The 24,813-nt window shown below is 33.9% G+C and overlaps 3 protein-coding genes across 8 annotated transcripts; all 3 read right to left on the bottom strand.

Moving 5' to 3' along the window:
• Window positions 1-86: 86 nt before the first annotated feature.
• On the bottom strand, window positions 87-2,744 carry LOC105283494 (GPI mannosyltransferase 2). 2 transcript variants are annotated; one of them, XM_011346295.3, is made up of 2 exons: window positions 2,642-2,744; window positions 87-2,207 (listed from the first exon to the last, which is right to left on the bottom strand). In XM_011346295.3, the coding sequence occupies exon 2, from the start codon at window positions 1,936-1,938 to the stop codon at window positions 445-447; it is 1,494 nt and encodes a 497-aa protein (XP_011344597.2). In that variant the 5' UTR covers window positions 1,939-2,207; window positions 2,642-2,744; the 3' UTR covers window positions 87-444. The 2 variants fall into 2 exon arrangements, with proteins under 2 accessions (XP_011344597.2, XP_011344599.2); XM_011346297.3 differs by lacking the exon at window positions 2,642-2,744 and adding an exon at window positions 2,441-2,584.
• A 160-nt stretch (window positions 2,745-2,904) lies between these two features.
• LOC105283495 (phosphatidylinositol 4-phosphate 3-kinase C2 domain-containing subunit beta) lies at window positions 2,905-18,455 on the bottom strand. 4 transcript variants are annotated; one of them, XM_026968938.1, is made up of 25 exons: window positions 16,900-18,455; window positions 15,969-16,210; window positions 15,408-15,620; window positions 15,055-15,292; window positions 14,640-14,901; window positions 14,189-14,409; window positions 14,012-14,120; window positions 13,731-13,892; window positions 13,419-13,648; window positions 13,187-13,286; window positions 12,473-12,892; window positions 12,179-12,380; window positions 11,920-12,096; window positions 11,485-11,745; window positions 10,945-11,133; window positions 10,618-10,843; window positions 10,265-10,411; window positions 9,930-10,178; window positions 9,362-9,798; window positions 9,095-9,251; window positions 7,885-8,120; window positions 7,469-7,669; window positions 4,737-4,933; window positions 4,042-4,289; window positions 2,905-3,973 (listed from the first exon to the last, which is right to left on the bottom strand). In XM_026968938.1, exons 2-25 carry the CDS (start codon window positions 16,208-16,210, stop codon window positions 3,800-3,802), a joined length of 5,298 nt encoding a protein of 1,765 aa, XP_026824739.1. In that variant the 5' UTR covers window positions 16,900-18,455; the 3' UTR covers window positions 2,905-3,799. The 4 variants fall into 4 exon arrangements, with proteins under 4 accessions (XP_026824739.1, XP_026824746.1, XP_011344603.1 ...); XM_026968945.1 differs by lacking the exon at window positions 16,900-18,455 and adding an exon at window positions 16,810-16,892; XM_011346301.2 differs by lacking the exon at window positions 16,900-18,455 and adding an exon at window positions 16,639-16,802.
• A 129-nt stretch (window positions 18,456-18,584) lies between these two features.
• Window positions 18,585-24,185, bottom strand: LOC105283497 (probable cytochrome P450 6a13). 2 transcript variants are annotated; one of them, XM_011346304.2, is made up of 7 exons: window positions 22,525-24,185; window positions 20,904-21,296; window positions 20,096-20,669; window positions 19,812-20,033; window positions 19,131-19,382; window positions 18,767-18,937; window positions 18,585-18,680 (listed from the first exon to the last, which is right to left on the bottom strand). In XM_011346304.2, the coding sequence occupies exons 2-6, from the start codon at window positions 21,249-21,251 to the stop codon at window positions 18,771-18,773; spliced, it is 1,563 nt and encodes a 520-aa protein (XP_011344606.1). In that variant the 5' UTR covers window positions 21,252-21,296; window positions 22,525-24,185; the 3' UTR covers window positions 18,585-18,680; window positions 18,767-18,770. The 2 variants fall into 2 exon arrangements, with proteins under 2 accessions (XP_011344606.1, XP_011344604.1); XM_011346302.2 differs by having other exon boundaries at window positions 18,585-18,937.
• Between the last annotated feature and the right edge of the window lie 628 nt (window positions 24,186-24,813).

The raw sequence follows: 24,813 nt of genomic DNA, 5'->3' as shown, positions 1-24,813 counted from the left end.
GTGGCAGATTCCGGTTATACAAAGCATTTAATAGCGCTATTCTGGGTTAAATATTCATTCTTTATAGAATTTATGAACACATTTGAAATTATTTAAAAGTATATTTACAGTTACAATAAAAGTATACATACACGTACAATATAACATAATATGTCCGATAGGCAATTCGTTGTCATTATAATTTGTTGTTAAATTATATTTCTTTCGTTTTTTTTTTTATGATGAATGCACGTTTTTATAATTGCGCATATGTATTCTTTTTTTTTCTTTTACAGTTGGAGTTTGAAATTTATTTCTCTCTCATCATATGCTGTCTGCATAACAAATGCTCTTTGTAACAAGTATTCGTTATTAAAACTAGTTCTTTGGATAAAGGACGGTGTAACTCTAAATTTCTTTCAACGCGGAGCACACAAAAGGCGAGCATAACGTAGGAACACAATATTAAGTCCACGGCAAGAAATTTGAAAACATAAAACATCCTACAATTGCATATCCTACAAAATAAAACAGCACAAGCTTATCCCGCAACGTATATCGTTCCTGCGATAAAAAAAATACTTTCCACTTAGAATACATATTTTCTCTGATTTCGTATTGTCGATTGGAATGGTCGATACACTCATGAGACATCGCCGAGGCACAATACCAATATATTAAAGGGCTTGCAGAAGTTAATAAACGTGTACTAACTTGTATGTGCACAAACAATAAGCAAAATATAGTCAAAAATAACCCATGTATCACAAAGACGAACATATTCAATGGGTATTTCTTCATTTTAGTAGAACTTTCACTTCTTGCCTCACTATCGAAAAATCCTAACAAAAACAATTCACTCCTATATTCCGAAACGAATTCCTTCACGTATCGCAACATAATATACAAAATTGGAAATGCTAATATAAAGTTGGGTATCTGTTTGAGCTGGTAATACCGTAGAAACCCGACGTTCCAATACGTCTTTTGGACGTACGAGTATGCCAAAGGCATACTGGCATTACACCATTCCGAGTCCTTCGCGCCTGGCAGAATTAGATTGTTCTCCATAGCGTATTGTAAAACGTGACTTGGCAGTAATGATTTATCGAGGGTGGAAGCGCAAAATTTTACATAGATGTATACTTGCAGAAGAAGAAATGGAAATATCGATATAATTATCGCGCTCAATACGTCGAAACAATTCCTTAATGTAATCAGTTTCAAAATATGTAAAACTAATTGTACACTAGGTTTTCGTCGACATTTCTCTCCCTTCGCCGACGCAAGATCGCATAAATGTTTCAAGCCGAAATATACGGGGAAACCGATATTAACGAGGCCATTTGATCTTGCCAAGGTTGACAGAGCCAATGGGAAGGAAAAGTGTAGGATAGACGTGCGTTTCATGCTTGCGAGTACGGTGTAAAATGTTAAATACGCGAACATGGATTCCGCGTACACAGCTGAGAAGAATATACTAGCCGGGTTTATACAATAAAGCAATGCTGCTTTATACGCTGTCGTGACATCTCGAAATACATATTCGGTGAGATGATAAAAGGTAACAGCTGATTTTACAAAACATACGAAATTAATGAGCACCGCGGCAACGATCATCGTACTTTGAACGTTCAATGCAGGGAGTACCCTTGACAAGATACCAGCAAGAATATGAATTGTGGCCGGATATAATGGATAAAAAGCAAGAGTATTCTCGTAGGTGTACCCATATCTCGCAACATGTAAAAAGTATTCTCCATCCCAGCGTGTGAAACCGTTAAATGAGAAAAGAATTATTCGATCCCAAAGGGAGACTTTTTCCATGGGATCCAAAACTCTTCTGAACGCGTCTGCATGATGATCAGGAGTTAACGCATTAAAAATAACTTGCAACATTAAGATTGCGAGTCTACTGACGATCGCAAACCAAAAAATCTTCGTGCTCGGAGTGTACATTGCACGTTTGTGCGTGTACGTTTACTTCCTAAAGCGCAATCTTATGAAATATATATGTACATGTCCTCCGTCGTAAGCATTTTGGAATAATCTTGCAATCATTTTGTTCACGTATATACTAGTAGTACGAGTGATTGTGATTCATATTTTTAGCTTCCTGTAGGCTCTCTTTGGGAAAGAAATACTCATCAGGATCCAAATCGGTCCTATCAATAATATCCCTTTCCAGAATGATTGTGTGGCATCATTAGTGAACGAACAGCGTAACACTGGAACAAATAATTTTTACGTGATACATATGTTTCCCATATACGCGATAATTATTAAATACAAGATACGTTTTATAATAAATTTGTGTTCTTTATTCTAATTGATTTGTTATTTAAAAAATTACTATTACTAAGAATAAAATATTACTATTACTGCAAACCTCCATTGAAATAGAATAGATATACGTATTATATAAATTTAATAAGTGTGTGTGAATTAGTTTTTAAGTTACTTTTATTTTCTACTTGAGAGAGCGATGATCAGCATAGACAAGGTTAGGACTCACAGGTTAGGAATTTTCAGGAATAAAATATTTCACACTCGTGTAACTTGCGAACAAACAATCGAATTCTGCAAGTTGTGTATATATTAATGTGAATAATAATGAAATGTATTGTAAAGTAAATATAAAATTGCAAACCAATTAACGCACACAGTGTTTAAGGATCTGATACCGGCATTCAGTTCACACCCAACCGCCGTCCAATTCATTCCGATTCACTAAACACTGCGTTAATTCAGTTTCGTAACATAAACAAAATGAACATAAACAAGATGGAAAAGATTTAAATAATAATCTGCATACATGTATAGATATGTATTTTAATTTAGGTATATATAATATATAATATAATTTCGCAATTATAATATATTGCTGTGGGAGGTATTTAAAAAATAATTTATTATACAACTTCATTAATATATTTACATAATTTTATTATTATTATGTTCATTTATCATAAGTGAGGCCATTACATAGATAGACAATTATATAAATTTTTTTCTAATAATAAAGTTATACCTTAAAAGTCCGCAAAGCATGTTCTTGCAGTATGTATTTAGTATATAAAGATTAGCTTTTAGCTAGAGGCAATTAATTGCAAACTTTTATTCGTCTTATAAAATGTTGTAAAAGAGTAACTCGATAGTTACTTACAAATGATCTTGTCACGTTCATACAATATATAAAATACATTTAGTCTATTTACAATTGGTGATTAATATAATCGATAAAAAGTGATATAAATAAATATGTATAAAATTTCTGTAAAAAAAGAGTAAATTTCCAATATAAATCTATGATGTTACATTCGTGCGGAATTTTTCTATCTTTCGTGATATTTTCGAAAATATAATTAGGTAAATATATATATAACCGTAGTATACAATTTTTAAGTTTTGTAACTCTCCAATTGTCTCCATTCCTCATGACTTATTATGCCGATTTACGGCATAGTTGGATACTCGTTAGAGTTAGGTGTATTATTTTTCTCAGCGACAGTTTTGAAAGTTTTATAGAGATTAATCCTGCTTCCTTATATATAACTTTTAGATATCACATAGTTTATATCATACCGATATTACTTCGTAAAGATACAACGTTTTGCAACGGAAATGCGCAAAACTATATAAATAATTATAATTAATTTATCATGATTAAACACGGCAATTATTGCACTTGGCCGTGCGTAATAAAGAAGATTTAATGTTGTGCGATAGCATATACTACGTTTTTTCATATTTGGGTTACTCTAATAATATGTATATGAGCATTAAGAGACTTCATTCCAGGGCAGTCTTTATACTCGTTTCATCGTACGCTACCTAATGGAAACCACTCAATCGTTTCGTTCTTCAAATCAAGACGTCCAAGTGGTAAACTTATACCACCGAGAAACTCATTTTCTTGCAAAGTATCATGATTCCATATCGTAGCTTCAAGTGTCCTCTCTCTAATTACCTCTAGAGGCATTCTATATTCCAACTAAGGCAATAAAAAATTGATTATAATATATCTTAATTATTAAGTGATTAAAACACACAAACACTCACCATTTCCATAAACGACGGATGACAATTCTTTTTTACCACTTTTGTTTTTCGTTTTGTTGCCTTTGGGGGATCAGGTTTAAGATACACCTTCACGTATGTATTTGGCTCTTGAGCGTTAGCTACTTTTGGGAGACCTCGAGCGTGATAAATCATGACTGACAAAGTGCCACGAGTGTAATGAAGAGATAACTTGATTTGACCACTTTGCACATTATCTCTAATTCTCTTTTCGGCCCACCAATTTCCAACTATTACATAAAAATAACAGCTTATTTAATGTTACTTCATATATGATAAATTTATTTACAACAATGGAGTTTGAACACTTGCTATTAAAAAATTAAATAATATATTTAATATATAATATATTGTTGTAATATTTGGAATATCATAAGTATCGAATAAAATTCTTAGTATTATAATTATTATATTAGAAAATTTATTCAGTGTCTAATTTTATTTATTCATTGATTTCATCAAATTAAAACCTTTATGCGAATAAAATTAGAAAATTATATCAAGAAGTAGTTCAAAATTATAAAAAATAATGGAGATTATTTTGAGAATTAAAGTTGTATAACTTTTTATACATAAAATTTGAATTTTGTAAGAAAAGGCATCAAATTAATATACGTGTCTAATAGATAATTACGTATAAATTTGAATATATATTGAATAAATGTAGAAACATATACCTTTAACTTTACGTAAACGAATGTCGGCATTTTGTTGATCTCGTAGCAACGGATGGAAGAAAGTATAAACCAAATCGCTTTGTGATATTTCCGGTGCCATTTTAAACAGGCTTACAAGGAATTTTTCTATATCCGCTCGTCGTTTGTCGGCCACTTGTTTGATGTTGGAACGTCCCACGCTTATACCACTTGGCAGACTATGAAACAAGCAGAAGGGATCAGACTTATTCAAAACTCGTCGATATACATCTAATAACATTTCTATTCATAAACATCTCTATTCACACCTCACTGGTGAGGGATCAATGTACATAGGGTGTCTCAGAACTCTCCAACCGCCGGTTAACAGCGTATAGTTCGGACTTAGCTGAGTAGAAAAGTCCTGTACCATTTTGTGATCTTCGCAATATTAACCGAGTTATCAATGATATTAACGAATGAGAGCGCGACTCTTTGTTAGGTGGGATGGAGAGCGCACCAGTACATAAACAGAAACGTGTGACACTGCACGAGCCGCGCTCTCATTCGTTAATATCAATCGTTAATAACTCGGTTAATATTTTGCGAAAGTCGCAAAATGGTACAGGACTTTTCTGATCAGCTATAAGTCCGAACTATACGCCATTAACTGGCGGTCGGGGAGTTCTGAGACACCCTGTATATATATATCATAGGACAGTATCATTTCATAAGTAAACAACGTAGCGTAGAGGCCAAACGACAAATAGTCGTAGTGAAACGTTAAATAGACCCATATCGCGATACCTTTACATTACAGTAGGATAACGGAGTTAAATAATATTGTCACATTTTAATTAAATTGTTTCTTTTGATATTTGCATTCAAGAAACTTGACGTGTCTTAGACTTGTCAATTAATCATTGTGTGACTAAGGCAATTGAATGCGAGATATGTCTGACTAATATTGGATAATCTGAAGATAACACATATCAAAAGGTGTGACATTGTCAGTCAAGTATTTTTCGCGTTTAAGATATTATCCAGCGCTTTGTGACACATCGCCTTTTGTTTTTGCCATATTCTTGATACACGAGAAGTTTCTTTCTGTAATAAGCTGCTCATTAGTGATTTAATCTCTTGCTCCAACTGCAATATAGCTGTGAATATATATATAATAATATAATTTAATTTTCATAAATTTAACACATTTCTCATCTGAAACAAATACGAGCGATGACATTTTCTTCGATGCTTCTCAACTGTAAGTACATTCTTTTTTGACAATAATACTTGGAAGAAAAGCAATTTATTATTTCGTAAAATATTATTTTACTTAGATTGCTTCGTACTTTGTAAGAAATATTAATATTGCGAAACAATAAAATAAAGAAATGTATTAATTTCAGGATATAAAGATTGTGCTGAACAGACATATCACGTTTTCAAAGTAGATCTAGCAAATCATAAAAAATATTCATAAGAAATTTATAATATATAAGATTAAGTTTTCATAAGAGAAGATACGAGTAAGTAATATTATATAATATATATGTTAATATTTTTATAATATGCAGAATACAATATTTTTAATATTATTAGTAAAACACAAAGTTATTATTTGTAAGTAATTTAACGTAAATAATTTCACTCTCAAACATATTGTAATTAACTTTCCGTTTACGCCCACTGGAATATTAAGATTCACCATAATACAATAATAAGCTCAGTGTCGGTCATCAGTGACCGTCATGGTAGTGAATGTATTAAGAATTCCATTAAAGACACTATTTGCGAGTTTTCACGTTACAAATTATTAATATTTTCAAAAATTATGGATTTTAAAAAATTTTGTATTAAATTTCAGCAAAAATGGGTCTAAAATGGTTTCGAGCACGTTTATCGATGGAGAAAGAAGCGTCTAAAATTCCAAAAATGACGGGTTTATATCGAAGGGTTTTATATTTTGAACCGGATGTATCAATGACACAGACAAATAAGACATCTGCTGTTCAGTCTTCAAGTATTACTGATTCAATAAGTACAAATAATGAAGGAGTACAATATAATCAATCAAGAGCAGACCTTACGAGCCAATCATCATCCTTACCAATTATTAATTCGGAAAAACATAATAATCGTGTAACTGAAAATATAGAATCATCTACATCTAGCAAAGATACAAATATAAAAGAGCAGCTGGTACCCAATGAACAATTAAATAAGACAAATAAAAATCAAAATGATAGTCCAGATATGAAATCTGCTATTTATTCGGATAACGAGATAGTGATTTAATTACGAGAAATATATGTATATATACATATACATTTATATAAAGAATTATATATCAAAATGTGTCAATGAAACATCGATTTTTTTTCTCGATTTAAATATTTTCGTTTATATATATCTGCTATCAATTAAAAATTATATATGAGAAATTAGATTTAACCTTTTAATTATACAATGTTAGATATAAATATATGTATGTGTGTGCGTGCGCACGTGTTTGCGTTTATGCAATATATGCAGTGTATATTAATAATGTACATTTTTTGTTAAACTGCGTGCATATAATAATAATAGTAGTATTATTATTACAATAATATAATTATAATTATTAATAATTTATATTATATTTACGTTAAAGTGTAAGAAAAAATTTAATTGTGAGAAAAAAATTAATAACAAAGATGAAACAAGAATAGAATTACTAACTAAATGTAACTAAAATATACATGATAGCGTATAGATGCATGTCAAATTTTTACCTGGTTACTTTGGCAAGTGGAAAATGGATGCACAATTTCTGATAAAATTCACAAAACTCTTTGTATGATCGGAATAGATATGTTGGATCTGGTTGGCTTTTCCGTTGTATTCGCAAAATATACATATAATATTTCTCTGGATCATAACGCTTTTGATATCCATGAACTTGTACACTTGTCAATTGGCCCTCCTGTTGCATCCTGTTGCAATAATTATAAATATAAAACTTATTAATCATATATGTATGTATGTATGTATGTATGTGTGCGCGCGCGCATTGCATAGTTGCTGTATTCGATATTCCATTTTTGTTAATTTATTACTATTAATAAAAAAAACTAAAGAAATTAGCGGGTTTCTTGATTTATTGTGAATTATAATTATATTCAACTATAGCATTTAATAAAAGACTTACGTGTAGGTACGCGGAATAAAAGACAACAATTCTCCGTCACTATGATCTCCGGAGAATCTGAGTTGCGCTAGATTATGCAGGAAGAAATTGAATTGCGTGAACCAACTTTTCAGTGAACTTTCTATCATACGAGCGAATGTTGCCGCCGCCTCGGGATTGGTTTGTCCAGGAAGCAGAGCTTTCTGCACATAATTAACTGCATCCATGGTCACTCCCGGAATACCAGACGAAGTCATCTGCGAAGTAGTATACTCGTTCATCCTCGCTTTTTCTAAGTGATCTTTTATCTCGATATCATGGAGTTTTCGTGCTATGACACTCTGTTTATGCAGATGACTGAGAAGATTCTTTTCAGATATTAAGTTATCCATTGCGATTTATTTTTGAATACTATAAAATTGGTAAAAATTAATCCTCGTGCTTTCCAACGCGTTACTCTACGATTAACTTTTTAATATCTGTTTATTCCCAATGTAGTAGTTCACTCTTAACATGATTGACTCAGACTGCTGCAGGACACAATATTATAAGAGCGCGAACGATAAATACTAATTAGCTACATCGTGTACGGCTAGTGCGATAGTGGTCCGCCTTGTGATAAAGTCTGTGGATAAGTTCTTCCGTTGCGGTTTTATTGTTTTCATGACTAAGTAGACCACAAAACTTCTTTTTTATTCAAATGCACAGAATTGATGTACAGTAACGCTTGCAAGATTTACTATAATATTCTAACACTTATTAATAATTATAACAATCTAAGATATATTTTACACAATTGATCTCATCTGTTAAAAACAAACAACTTTCTCAAAATAATTTATTCTTTCTATTTCATATAACATTTCGATTAAGTTAATATTATATATGTAAAATTTAAATATATTATTTTAATATAATCTCTCTCTCTTTCTTTTCTTATTTGATAAATATTTCATATATGTATCAATGTATAATATATTTTATTAGAAACAAAAACGAAAGTAATATTTTATACTTGATTTTATAATTCATTATTTTAAACAAAATTCTATAAAATATAAGCATAAAAAATACGTCATATAAAAGTTTGAGTTATTTTATGAAAATATATAAGATACACACACATGTATTGCATATGTATTTCATTAAAGTCATTAATCATGAATTGTTTTTATATGTAATGATAATCAATTAGTTTATCATGCAAATATTATATAAAAATAAAACGTACCAATCCAAAAAGATGAAGAATAAGATTTCCATGTTTTCGCACTATATTGAAAGCTTGACAGCACAGATCCACAAAGTGATGAAACTTTGCTGAAGGTTTGTCTCCTCCATTTATAACATATGCCATATCCGACGTCAGTACAAACGGTGTCCTATCTCTAATGAAGAATATAACAAACGGGATTATAAATACACTCGTATTGTTAATCAGAATAAAAGCATAGAAGTACATAACGAAATAAACTGTAATAAATAAATTGAGACTCGCCTCTTGAAGTTTCCGAACATTTGTGCGTCACCAAGGAATTTTCCAAAATCGATATGGAATAAGTGACCAGACGTTTTCAGCATAATATTGTCATTGTGTCTATCGCAGATTCCTAATATGTAAGTGGCTACGCTGTAACCGGCGCAGGATGCAGTGAAATTTTCCACTGCTCTCTCGTACTCCAGTTCCGAAGGATTATGCTTCGCTAACCACTCCGCGATCGGTCGGTCTTTGAACGATCCAGTTAATCCGAACTCAACTTGGATTTTCCGTAGTGTCTCTGCATTCGTTACCATTTCTATCATCCCACGCTTGTGGCCAGTTGGCACGCAAGCGAAAGTGACCATTTTCAGATCGAGACCTTCCTTCAACCATAATTTATCCATAATGCGCACCATTTGCAAGGTCAACATGTCCTGTTGCAAATCATCACCAACCTAGGAAAGACAAGTGCGGCAATATTACTGGAGTCTAAAGGATGTGAAAAATTTGGATTTATATAAAGGTGTAATGCAACGTATAAAAATAATTGTGCGGAATAACTCTTGCAAATTACTCGGACACATACCTTGAAGATTGCCGGATTTATGACACTGTCACAGGTAATAAAGTTAATTTTCAACGGAAGTGTGAATGACGGGAAATAGGCACATGTTTGTACATTGATACCGAATACTAACTTACTGGGGGAAAGCGGTAAACATGTGCCATCATCTTCCATTAACTGGCAATGTATATTTTGTAAGCCAGTTTTAAGTGTTTCCATTCGTAACGATTCCTTCGTAACTTTAATATTTTCAGCCACCTCATGTAAGTTCTATGTATTGTATATATAAATTATAAATGTACTATTTTATATAAAGTTATTTAAAATAAGAATTAAGATATAAAATTAGGACGTGCCTTAACCAGCAATTGTTGAGTGAGAAAACTGTTTCTCAACGCATCTCCAATAACTGCCAATAATGCTCTTAACATTAACTGCAATCTTCGGTGGTAACGGGCACAGCTGATAGCTTTGTCGTCTTCCGCGGCGGTTTCAGCAGAATTCTAAAGAACAAATGCGCTCTGTTATTTATAAGATTAATATAATTAATATTAAGTAGATAACATTAAGTAAACGTTACTTTAAATAGAGCTTTCTACTTATATAATCCATAATGCAGTTAAAATTTTTTATAATTAGCATTTATACAATATATACATAGGAATTTGTACGAATGATAATGTTATCAATATTAATAATCCACCTGTACCTGAGGACTCTGTCCCGGCAGCGTTTGATTTAGCAGCCAGTAAACGTGATGCGCTACCCTCGGTGAAAGTAAGGCACGTTCTAACAAAAATCTGGCCAATGGTGAAGCTTCATATGTCTCATGCTTCATCGCTTGTAGTAACTGAGGCAAATAGTCCACGAGCTCGTCGTTACTTAGCTCACGAATCCACCCAACTGCCATTTCTCTGACTTTCATATCTGGGAAACTAAAAATAGAAAATATATATAGTACACTTTACAAGAGTTTTCTTGAAGAAGAACGAAATAAAACATAGAGTTTTATTTATAGTTTTCCATAAAATTATACCATGGTAAGAGTAATTGTAAAGCTTGTACTGGAGGCAATGGACTCCAAACTCTGAGCGACGCGTGTAAGTCTGGTAAGCACGCCCAATCCCAGCTGTGCGCAGCTAATAATATTTTAGGTAAAGCTTCCGGTCTATCGTGCAAATAATGCCTTTTTTCCCATAAAATTTCTCTTTCGTCAATGGGCGGTCTAGAAACAATTGATTTTTGTGAAACACATATTAAATATTTCCTGCTCTACATGTCGTTTTCTTATTCCACGTTAAATCTTTTTTATAATTTAAAATTATTGGATTCACCGAAAAGTACCATACCGACTTTCTTAGCAAAATTCAAACGCACAACTCTGTATTAAGAATCGATACGAAGTTTTGCGTTATTGGAAAATTTGGCGAATTGTTTTGCAAGTGTTCAGACGCAAAATAACTTATAATATTAATTCTTAATGCAGTTTTGCACTTGAATTGTGCTAAGGAGGTCGGCATGGGATTTCCGATCGACCCAATATATATATACGGCAATGCTCGGATAATGGAGGTACCTCGAAAACGTATCTTGTTGCGTAATATCTGTTAGTAGTTCTTGCGTATTCTGATCCAGCGAATTGAAATCTAGCGATTCCACATCGTAGTCTCTTAATTCCGTTGGGAACAACACTTTTCCTCCGTAATCGGGTAATTCCAGCCCTATAATAGGATGAATATCGCCATGTGGATGAATTCCAGGCGCCGGCGCCGGACCCAATCTCTTATCCGCGATGGCTGGCCAAAGAGACAGAAAAAAACTTCCTTGGCTCATAACGCTATAAGTAAAATCAAAATACTGTAATTAAAAAATAAACGTGTGCATGTAACGTAAAGAAATGTAAAAGAACACGCGACGTAATATTTTATGAAATATCAAAGGAATAAAAAAAATATAGAAAACCAGATAAGCTGTAACGTTGTAGCAAATTACTAATCGCACATGTGCTTACCCGTCATAATCGAAGAATTGTATAGCGCCCCATCCGAGGTCTTCCTTCTGCATTGCGCTCTCCGAACTGGACGAATTGGACTCGTGCTCCGTAGGTTGCAGAGTACGACCGTAAAGAACTAGCACGAGTCTAGCCTCCCTTGGTACTTGACAAATACTTATCCCGCGAAACTCCAACCTTGCATAAATTACGCAATTTGTTTTATATTTATTTGACATTGGGGGGGGGGGATTCTTATGGACATTCTCATCATGCTCACCACGAATTAAATAAAATCCTTGGATAAAAATTCGTGCTGACCGTCATCGGCTCTGATATGACTGCATTTCCTACTGGTCTGGTTCCATGAAAGATCTGGGCTGCCACTATGTAATCGTCGTGTTTCCACGTGGTCGGTAATCTATGTAAAGCTCCAATACGCACCAAAATCGTATCGATTACTTCTGATGAGGCCAGCGTATCTATTGAGTGGAAATGTATCATGGTTAAGAGAAATCTTATGTATGCGATAGTATATAGAAGTATTTTAGATAAAGAAATTAGTCCTTTTTACTTGTCGGGAATTCTCCTTTGCTGTTTAATTGGAAATCAACTCTGAATGCATGGCAATACGTCTCGACGAGTTCTTGAACAGCATCGCGAATTTTGTGGCAATGCGAGGCGATGACGTCGGGAAACTTTTTTCTCAAGGTAACCACAGCGTAATCACCGTCCTCGTGTATGATCTCGGGTTTCTTGCAATCTATATTAGCTGTATGGGCTTGCGGCAGGAATTGGCAGCAAGCATTAACGAAATTGTCAACGGCCTCCGTGATCTCGAACGTCTCGATGTTCCCCATTAAGGCACAAACTGCTTTCACCGCTTGCACTACGCCACGCGGCTGAAGTTGAGGTAATAAGCTAGAACCGTGATTCGTCGTTGCCAATTGTAACGCCGTGTTCTCCACGCGTTCCATTTCCTTTTCGACCGTTTCTATATATGGATAAAAAAAAGATGTGCTGATATCTTATTATTTATAACGTGCCGTGTTATCAGTAATAAATTTTTCCCGGGTTGTAACAAAAGTTCATAGTGTATTTTTATATGTATATGCGTATAAATATTTACTCAACTACATTTTATTCAATTTGCCAGCCTTGCAGTAACTTTATAATTCCGTTTCCCTAGAACTTCTCATCTTTCAATCATAAAAAAAAATTAAACGAAGCCATGAACTTTTGTAACAACTCAATATATATTAGTCGATACGCGTGCGAGTAAGCGTACCTAGTAAGATAATTAATGTATCGTACGAAATGGGTTGCAAGGGTTCATTTGGTAAAATATCTTCCAATTTTAGACACTGATCACGATTATCATCCTGCAGCTGGAAAAGAAAGGATAATATATAATGAGTATTCAAGTATTAAAGGTTTATACACGCAGATTTATGCACGCATGCGCACGTATCACGTACACATGCTCGCATAAGGTAATAAAATTATTCGTGATCACTTACTGTTCGAGCAATCGATTGTTTAATTTGTGCCTTGCTCATTATAGCTAATTCGATATCTTTTTCCAGTTTAATGCACTGATGTATATACTCGTACTGTGCTAACGTTGTATTAGGCGCGAAATATTCCGCTAATCCCCATACTCTTAAACAATACTTTTCTACATTCACTGTATCTTCCTCATCTAAGGAACAAGCGACATTCAAAATAACATGCTCGACGCTGCAGCTCACTGAAACATGATATTGAAAACGATATCTGTATAATACGAAAAAATACGCAATTTTGCTTGAAAATAAATCCTGTTAATTTACCGTTGCAAGTGAAAGTGATAGATAGCGCAGGATCCTTATCATTATTAATTAATTGCGGATGTACTACTAATTTTACACTTGTACCATCCGGGTACAAGTTTTCCATTATCGGACTGATAACATATCCGATATTTGTATTAGGATCATTAAATGGAAACTCACCTAAAAAAAATTTTTAATTAATTAATACCAATGCTATTAATACGGGTATTATTAATAATTTATTAATACCGATGTACTGATTAATATATAGAAATGACAAAACGTTTCATCTCACTCACTTCGTATGGACTTTATCATTTTATGAAACGCCTTCAGATCACAATCGTGTAGGGACGATCTAGTTTTGATAACTGTCACATTTTCATACAATCGCGTTTGACGTTTTTGCTGGAAATGACAATGTGTAACGATATTATTTTATTCAAAGCGAACAGACGAATTTCTTCAAAACTTACTCGACGGTCTAACGAAGTTTTCCGCCTTTCAATAGTGTTCCATGCTGACGAGTTGCGAGGTGGTAATGGGGGCGGTGCAGCTGGCGATATAGCCGGCGATTTTGCCGATTTCTCCACCGCGGCATAAACTGGATCCGAATTGGCGCTTTCATTTGTACTATACATGTAATCAAATGGATCGAATGGATCGTATACACTGTCACCAACTGGCGATCGTGGATCTGTAAAAACGTTAATAAAAGAGGAGGCAATTTATAAAAATAAGAAAAGTAAATTTATCAGAGGAAATATTCTATCTCTATCTAAATAGAAACGCAATCTACACACACGCACGCATACACGCGCGCAAGCACACACGTACGTACGTATGCACATGAAAGAAACATTCCTAATTGTTATTACTAATTTATTAAAAACACATTAAAAACACGTTAAAACTTAATCAAGTTACCATCTTTGCGTTCTTGTATGAAATCGCTTCCACCGTCAGTCTTAATGAGTAATGGATCAAATGCCTCCAAGACACTAACTCGTACGTTTGTTTTATCGTCCATTTGCTCAAAATTACTCAAATCTATAAGATTGCTATTTGGTTTTTTCTCTATTACTTTTAACACGTTTAACTGTTCGTCGTCTACACTGAACGTCGGTATTGGTGGAGCACATATGGCAGGGGCAACGGTTGGTCTATAATTCATAGGCAAAGGAGGAATCTAAAAAAAATACAATCTTCAATATAAATTCCTCCGTGAATGTTCTCTGATGGAAAGCAGCAACATGAGTATACGTAATACAAATATATGTAATTTTAGAAAAAATTAGAATATTTAGAAAAAAGGTATTCTTTACAGAAATTGTTTTACCACCTGTGGTGCAATATCAGGTACATTGTTGCTAACGCTACTGGCTCTTGACATAATGGGACTAATCCCTGGTGTTCCCGGTGTGCATGGTGCTGTAGAGGATTGCGGTCCTGGAGAGAGAGAATGATATCTGAAATCCCTGGAATGATACGCTCCAACTGAACTGTTACTTCGAGATATTCTTGACTCTTTCTTCAACAACGATGGATGGGTCTCCCATTTAGGTTCTACCGGCACTTTTCTGCAATAGAAAATAAGATTGCAAAAGATAAAATACATTGGTAACTATATGTACGTTTTATGAAAACGTTTTCTCTTTTCTAAGTAAAATATATATGTATATTTATATATATTACGGTGGAGGTGGAGGCGGTGCTGAACAATATTCTGTTAAATTATCCTGCTTTACTGGACTGGTAAAATTGATTAAATCAGTAGAAAAATCTTGACTCGCTGCAGTAGTCGTCGAATTTCTTCTACATGGTATTGGAGGTGGCGGTGCTAATATTGCAGCATTATTTTGATTTGTATTAATGGACCCTGGTCTTGGTCGACTTCTACATTGTGACCTGCATACATACATATCATATCATAGTAAATTTTCATAAAACTAGACTTTTGTTTAAAAATTATCCCATGATTCATAATAATTATATTTATTAATATGTTCGCTATTGTCGTTAGATGAAAATCTCTATCATGGACCATGATCTTTTTTTTATTTTTGAGACTGATAAGATGGACTTTATGGAAAGGGAATAAGAGATAATCCCTGTCGTACATATGTGACGTTAGCTTCTCAAGAAATTGGCGAGGCAATGCAATTGACTCATAAGCAAATTCAAGCAATGCATGGTATCAAATATGCCATATTAAAATACAAAAAAGAAACGTGAAATAATTCAAGAAGCATTTACCTTTCTTCCTGTGAACCATTTGTCTCCGATGTGGCACTAATTGTATTGCACACATTGTTTTGTGTAAAGCCGGATTGTTGTACATTGCTAGTTTCAGAACGCAACTTCTGCAATCTAAATTTTTCTAACGCCAGGCTTTCTAAACTAAGAGCTTGGGCTCGCTCCAAGTCTTCTTGAAACTGTTTCTCATGGTCGATCACTGCAGTTCTTTGATCACAAGTATCTTTACTGTGGTGTGACATCTAGGACAAAATAACAGAACGAGCATATAATGTCAAGATTTGCCGTTATATGCAAGGGTGATGCGTCACGATTATATTAAATGAACAATACTCCAAAAGTATACAAGATGCCAGACACATACATGTACATCCAATATCCAAACTAGGAGCAGTGACAGTATGTCACAAGCGCATTCTAACCTATACTAAAGAGAGATGCGATAGAGTGAGAACGGATGAGAGGCCTATAGTCGTTCGTTGTAAGATGGGGAACCGCACAATCTCGAGGACGGCTCCGAAAGCGTGTATCGATTATCGTGAATTCGTTTACGCTACGTTCCATAAACGGACATGTGAATTATCGGACGGAATCAGGACGGATTCTCTTTCTCCCTCTTTCTCTCGGAATACAAAGGCTCTAGGACACTATAATCGTTGTATATACGTACGCCACTAACCGCGAAGCGTAACTTAACGCGCATGCAGTGATAAGAGCAGGAGCTGGCGATAACGTGCGGCGAACGCGTTTAAAGGGACGCGTTATCGCGCTTCCGCGCAGGGGATAATTCAGGGACGCGGATGCAGGATATCCAGGAGGACTTTAATCCGGCGGCTCTCACCGTGGTACCGTTTCGATGAGAATGCGTCTTAATGACGGTGCTTTCGAAACGTTACACACGCCGTTTCTCTCTCTCTCCCTCTCCCTCTACCGTTTTCCCTTCCTCCGCTTTCTTCTCTTTCGTTTTCGATTAGCGAGCGATCCACCGACGCAGCACGATGACGTACGTATCAGGAAATCAACATCCTCGCCATCATTTTCATTGGTTCTACGTGGGAAATTGCGAGCGGTATGTAATAACGTTGAGCTCAATTTCCCCTGCCGCGTGCACGGCGACGGGAAAAGGGACACGCTAAGAGAATCGACGGCTCTTACGAACGGCAGTGCACTGACAGCGTGGTCGTTGCCGCTGACCGTCGACGCACGGAACGCGCGACGAGGAAACGGCCAAAGAAACAACGCGTGAAGGCACGGCGGGGCACTGCGGCAATGCGCGCAATAGCGCGCATTGTGCCGTTGACGACGCGCCGTCAAGCGAAAAAGGCATAGCGGCCGTCGTAGATGGAAGTGCCTCAACGAGCGAGTGCGCGGAGTCCGACGCGCGGTCGTATGTACGCTGCGGTGCGTTCGTGCCGCGCTCTCCAATCAGCCGCGCTCCGGCAACGAGCCTTATTTGATTATGACCGATTCAATTTATAGTCTGCGTGGGATTATGAACAGTTAGGAGTTCCGCGCGCTTTTGTATCGTGCCATGTCGCGACGGAATACCCGTCGGCAGCGCCTTTGAGTCGTTATTATTGCTTATGGATAATTTATTTGTTCACGCTGGGAGACGATAGCGACTTGTGTTGATAGGCTTGTTAGCTTGTGTTGAGATATTGTTACAATATGATAAAAGAGTTGTTACAAAGCTTCGAAGTATAGGTACAATAAAGGAAGTAGTATGGTAATTAGTTAGGTAAATGATGAACAATATAAATTGATTTTTAAGATATAGTGTCAGCGTACTATCAAAACAATTTTCTAGTACATGTTCAGAGAACTTTGTTTTCCACTTTTTCCTTTCCTTCACCGAAAATAAATAATTTCATAATTTTTCGTACGTTTTTCGCTCCATAAAATCATAGTAGCTACTATTAAAAAAATGTCACAATTTTTTGTTGAATAAAGATTTGAGAAAAGTAAAATTAAAAAATATTTTGTTCTACATAATTTTTTGTGTGTCTGAATTATTCTACACAATTGTTTCTGGATCTGAATAGAAAAGTAAAACATCGCGAATTTTATATTATCTTCACGCATTTGTATTATAACACGTTTCGAAGTTTTTTAAAAAACAATAGCAATTATATTGATTGAGATATTGATAAAGTACAAAGTTTCAACTTTAATAATCCATTTCTTGAAGCTTTGTATGATGATCATTAACAAAGTTAAGAGCAATTAAAGTCAAAATGCTCGTTTCTTCTTCGATAGTATCTCTCGATAACTCAATAAACAATTGTAGAGAAATTGCGTTACAAGATAAATTGTAGGAAAAACTTCAAGCTGTCACTTGGAGAAGTCGAAAATGTTTTTAAATATTTTAAATACGTAACACGCCAACAAAGTAACAGGAAAATTTCTCATTTCATCCAACGCATTATTTTCTGTATATAAAAATTGCTAAAATTAAAAGAACTTGAAACAATTAAAATTAGAAATTGCTAAAATTAAAAGAACTTGAAACAATTAAAATTAGAAGTTGCTAAAATTAAAAGAAGTTGAAACTGAAAATTAATTAAAATACATATACTTACATACTTTACATATTTTCAGAGTAAAATACAAAAATTGAAATAAATTGTCGCTTGTTTTCCAAATATTTCAAGTAGAGAAATGAAAAGTTACTCCGCCTTGTGTGTGTGTGTTGTTTATACACCTCTAGCTAGACTGTACCATGCGTATTATGTGAAAATCATTAAATTAATCAACAATTTCTTGAAGAAGAGCTTGAAGAAGAATTTAAAAATATCTACATGCTTAGGGAATTCGAGTAATATTTAACCAAAAGCCCGTCTCACTTGTTGTTACAAGACTTCGTCTGCTAAACTTTATCGGCACTATCGATTTGTCACATATGTCAACTTGGTGATTCTTGAGGAACGATATTATTCCCATCTTGATTTGTAATAACGCAAAACGCATTCCTACAAGATTGCAAAAAGATATTAATATACTGGTAAAATTCGACTTATGATAATACGCCATAATTAAAAAGATTTTCTTTTCTTAACACTTTACGTACGAACAATTAAGATAAAATACAACTTATGATAATACGTTATAATTAAAAAAAGATGCGAAAAATGTTAAATATATTAAATAAGTAACGATGGATACCTATACAATTTCGCGGTCCTTCTCCAAATGGAAGATACGTGTAAGGATGCCTCGTGCGTCTATTTTCCTCTGTGAATCTCTCGGGGTTGAAAGTCGCTGGGTCGGGATAATAATTTGGATCGTGATGAAGGCCATAAATCGGTATGATCACCCGCATACCAGCTGGTAGTTCCACTTTGCTATCCGGTATCTGGTACTTGTACTCGCACTTTCGAGAAAGTAACGGAGCTGATGGATACTTCCTCAGGGTCTCTACAAATTTTATTATGCATGTTTCTACAAATCTATATATTTCTATAATTATATTATATTTAAAATGTTTACTGTTATTTTCTCATGTATTATTTTTATATAGTTACCGCTTGCAATGAAAGACACATTTCAGGAATTACGTAAGCATGCCTTTTGTAAGAAACTATTGATTAGTATAAAAGAACATGTGCGTAAAATCAAAGTGCGTAAAAACAAATACATTCTATTAAAGAGATAGTACACTTACTGTATTAATTTATACGTTCAAATCGAGGAACCACAAATCGATTATATCGATCATGTGTTCTCTGGAGCTTTTATTGTACGCGATGAATACAAGATATAATGAAAACTTAAGTTGATGTAAATTGATTTCATACTGCGTTCGGATTTCTTTCTTACCTGGTCTAACTACTACTAGACTCGTACCTAATATTACCATATCAAGATATTTCATTTCCTGCACTGCATCATAAGTTAATTTCCCATTTTGTGCATTAATGACATCATAGATCTCTTGCCTGGTCTTTTCTTGAATCTCTTGGTTCAGAGCTAATTCATAAAGGCAGAACGCGATTGTATTCGAGGACGTTTCGTAACCAGCGACGAAGAAAACAAATGCTTGTGCCGCAATAGTGTTTTCGTCCAATACTATAAATAACAGATTATTTAGCGATTAACACAAAAGGCTTTTCTTTGTCTAACTTACTTACTCTTATCTTTTGCCGCTTGCGCATCTTTATTGCTACCGATTTGCACCTTTCTAGCGTCATTATCTAAAGCGCCCTTGTTCTTCAGCTCGATCAGTAGATCCATGAAATCGTGTCGCCTAATGCAATTATTCTCCCTCTGACTGATCATTTGCGACACGACACCCTTGAAGAATCTGGTTACGCTCGGATCGATGACCTGCACGCCCAGCAATTTGTATAATTTCGGTACAGCCGTTCGCAGCATCCTCCAAAGAGTGGCCTTGTAACTTGGCTTCGAGAGCCTCTTCACCATCCTGTGAAACTCACATTCCTCGTCGGTGAGTGCGTTTATCTGTATGCCGAAGGCGCAACTGCCGATGACGTCGATAGTGAATTTCGTTGCCAGTTCCCGTACTTCGATTGCCCGATCTATGCTGCAACTCGTGTCGATGAGCTTCTGGAACTCCATGCAGCACTCCACCAGCAGGTAGAACATTCGCTTCAGCTTACCCGACGAAAACGCAGGCGTTAATTTCGATCTGAGGCTTTTCCATTCGTGCCCTTCGAGATTAAACAGATTTCCGAAAAGTGGATCCTGTGCGTGCATGATTATGGGATTAAAATGGGATTAGAATGGAATAACAAGATTTATTATATAATACGTAAAGTATATTATATATATATATTTAAATTCCAATGTTTATATTTAAAGTGATTACTTTAGGAATGGATAAGATTAGACACGGATTTAATTTTTATATTTGATACAAAATTGATATCTGAAAGAAAGAAAGTAAGAGAGAAATAAGAGGATATCACTATTCTTTACCTGAGTGTTATTCGGAATCCCACGGTTCATAAAGCATGCGAAATCTTTCACGCATATATTCTTCACCAAGTTGGGGTCCCGTAAGATCAACACAGGTGATCTCACGCGAAACACTCCAAAATATCTTTCGTTTTTAAACCACTCATACATCTCTTTAACGCCTTCTGGTTGCGACTTTCGGAACAGCAGCATGGAACCAAAGTTACCAACGAGTATAGCTGGTTTTTTGAATGGCACGCCACGGCATTTCCAAAAATCAAAAGTTCCGGTAAGATAAAAGTATAAACTTCCAAGGAAGAGCACAATCAACAAGAAAGGATCGAGAAATAGCCTTATGATGTCAAGCATTTTCAACCTCTATTTGGTGTACTATTATCTCAAAAAGCAGTTTTCCTGAAAAATAATTTATAATATAATCAATTATTTACAATTTGTTATTGTGACTATATTATTATATTATTATATTATGATTTGTTATATTGACTACATTATATTATATATTGATTATATTATATTATATTAATTAGTTATCTTTTTCCAAGCCACAAAATTACAGAATCTTTAATTAATAATATCGTAAGTTTTTATTTTTATAATTATAATTCCTAATTCCTAAATTTACTAAAATTTTAAAAACATGAATTTCAAGATGAAAGCAAAATTATTTAATTCTTGTCCTAAATTGTTTGAGTATCAAATACCGATTTAATGTTCTTGGTTTTTTATTTTAATACAAGACAGGTATGTACGTTTGGAATTTCTCTTACCGAAGTCTATTTTTAAATTTGTTTTACAAACGTGTATTTAACTATATAAAAGAACATTTAAAGGAAAGATTATACTCATGCAGTATTTGCAGCTGACAGATCTCATCACATGTGAGCTACAGTCGTATGTACACAAATGTCTGTATACTTTTAAGTTAAGTACATTTTTGAACTTGTTTCTTTTTCTTCGAGCAGAAAAGCATTTTCCACCAATCATTTACACTTTTTACTGTACATATATTTATTATGAACACACCTTGCGATAACTGTAGAAACTATATTTTATATATTTTTTTATATTTTATAGATAAATAGGATTACTTTTCTTAGAAAATAAATTAATTTTCTAATAATCTTATATAATAGTTATATACTTTTATATTCTCTTTTATTGCATCTCCAGTTTATATTTTACTTGTATTTGCTATCTTTTATTTTATTCCTTATATTTGTGCTTTTATAAAATATATAAAGCCGCTCTTTTTTGTTAAAAAATATTATATTACTTGTAATAATATATACATATGCCTTATTCTAGTTTTTATATATCAATGCAATGTTGCAAGATTTGTCACATTTAGGTAAAGTTTAGTTAAAGACAAATTTTCGCTTATTCTACTATATTCTACTATATGTATGTATAATTGAATCTGTGCTTGGGCAGTACCAATTAATTATCGGTGCACTGCATTTCTTCACTGAAAACATGTACACTTATTCACTGGTCGATCGTGTCAAAATAACTGATCGTCGCAAAATAACAAACTTTACTGTTCAAACTGGGTTGATGTAAAACACTGCAAAAGTGTCATCGAACGTGTAAGTCGAAAGTGTATACGAAGAAAGTAGCTTACATTCCGCAGCATAAGCTTGTTTGCATTGTTCACGGACTTCTAGCAGCATGCAACGATATGATGTGTAATCGTCGTCATGATCAAGGCTTCAATAAATGTCAAGAAGGTGGTGGATGGAAAAGACGGAGAATAATATGGAGAAAAAAACGACGTATATTCTACGCGCATGTCATGACGTATCGTTCTCGTCAAAAGGCCGATCTCCTACTGACTGGAAGTCATAAACGAACGCAACGCATTTATAAAGACTTTGCGTTCGCGCCAGCTTCGAGAGCCACTCGGTTTACGGCCGAATGTATAGCCGAATTGTTACCTCTTCCGCCGAGGTGTAGGATATCTTGATAAAATTTTTGTTTTTTTCTCTTTCTTTCTTCCTCTTCTCTGTCTCTTTTTCTCTCTCTTTCGTAGATAATAATTGGATAGAACAGAACTATGGTTCTTCCATATTTATTTTTACTAGTAGAGTAGCTTTTGTTTTTTCGTGAGTAATCTAACTGTCTAATATGAGCGTCATCTAAAATTGTGTGATCTAAATATGAACGTAGATTAATTGACTATTAACAGAAAGTAAGAACAGGAAAGTTTTGCTTTCATTTAGATATAATGCTAAAATTCTAAATCTAAAATGTACTAATATATGATAACAACCTTTACAGTGAGGCATAAATATAACATATAAAATTGTTCTGATTATTTATACGTCTAGCATATGACTTTTACGAAGCAATATAATGGCGTGATCTGTTAATCTAATCTTCATGAAATCAAAATTCCTTGGATATCTATAGAACATGATTAATTATATGCGAATCGCTATCTGTAAAATACGCAAGATTGGGATTATGCGCAAATAAGCACATAAGCACACACACGCACACGCGCGCGCGCGCGCGCGCACACACACACACACACATATTTCAGACTATATCATAATATAAGATTTAATAAAGTATTTACGTATTCAGCACAAGTAAATCTTGAAGTTGCATTAAGATCTAGGTACTACCACTACTCAATCTAATCCATGGATAACTTTGATTGAAATAATTAACGGTAATTTACGGAGTTGCTTACGATTGTTTCGAATATTTATTTAATTTGTATGTATAAAACTTTTGGCGAATGCTATTTTCGTTTTTAGTTTTAGTATGAAGAATCAAATACAAATGTGTATCACGCATACCATATAACGTACAAACTTCAAATAATTCATTTTTTCATGCATTTTTAAATAAAAATATGATTTTACAAAATATGTCGTACGAAATCGAAATAAAAACTTCATTTTATCTAAAGATTTAAAATATATCATACAATACAGATTCTTATAATAATTCTTTTTATAAGTGATAGTATATTTCGTGATATACCAAAAATTATAAGCTTATCTTTCTCATGCGAAAATAAAATATTACTTTATAATCTCTAATATCGTAAGATAAATACGAATCATAAATGATAAGCTATAAGTCACTGTAAAACGCTATCATGTAGTTAAACTTATATGCAAATATTGTACTATATACAAAAAACATTTATTATATGTATATGTATATGTGTATATGCAGTTGCACTTGCGTTAAGCAATATGGTATAATATTTTAACTTGATTATATAAAATTATAAATCATTTACAGATAAAATTATCTGCAGGTAAAATTGTATTATATTTTGGATAACATTTCGTAAAAATTCTTCATAATTTGTTTAAAGCAGCATACAGTTGAGAGCTATATAAAAATATCTTATCAATTATGTAATTACATACTTGATTATATTCGTAATAGCTGATAAGTAATATTAATACGTTGTATGACAATTTCGAATTAATACGAGCGCGTGCGTGCACAATCTCACAAAATTTACATTACAGACAAAATTACAGAAGAAATATATTATTACAGAAAGGGCGCTGTAGAATATTAATAATTTTATTAATATATTTTATATAATATAATTAATAATCGGTGAAGAAAGAAAAAAATAAGTAATTGTTTGCGCAATGTTATATATATCGAAGTCAAGCTTATCGTGCAAGCATCCCGTGACACAGTGGTCGATAAGTAAAGAAATCGATAAATAATTAGTCTCAATGAACTTCCGACATAAATAAAACCGAACATTTAAGAAGGATCATAAGCATAAAATACGATCGGCAGCGTGTCATTTTTTCATCGGTTTACGCAGCACGTGTACGGATTTACACGCGTGATTCAGGATGTAGAGAATGTATGAAGCCTTCGTTTACTTCCGTGTCTTGTGATAGGCATAAACGAAATAAACTACCGT

This window comes from Ooceraea biroi, chromosome 1 (genome assembly GCF_003672135.1).
Source record: "Ooceraea biroi isolate clonal line C1 chromosome 1, Obir_v5.4, whole genome shotgun sequence".
Taxonomy (NCBI): domain Eukaryota; kingdom Metazoa; phylum Arthropoda; class Insecta; order Hymenoptera; family Formicidae; genus Ooceraea; species Ooceraea biroi.
This window is presented reverse-complemented; position numbering and strand designations above follow the sequence as displayed.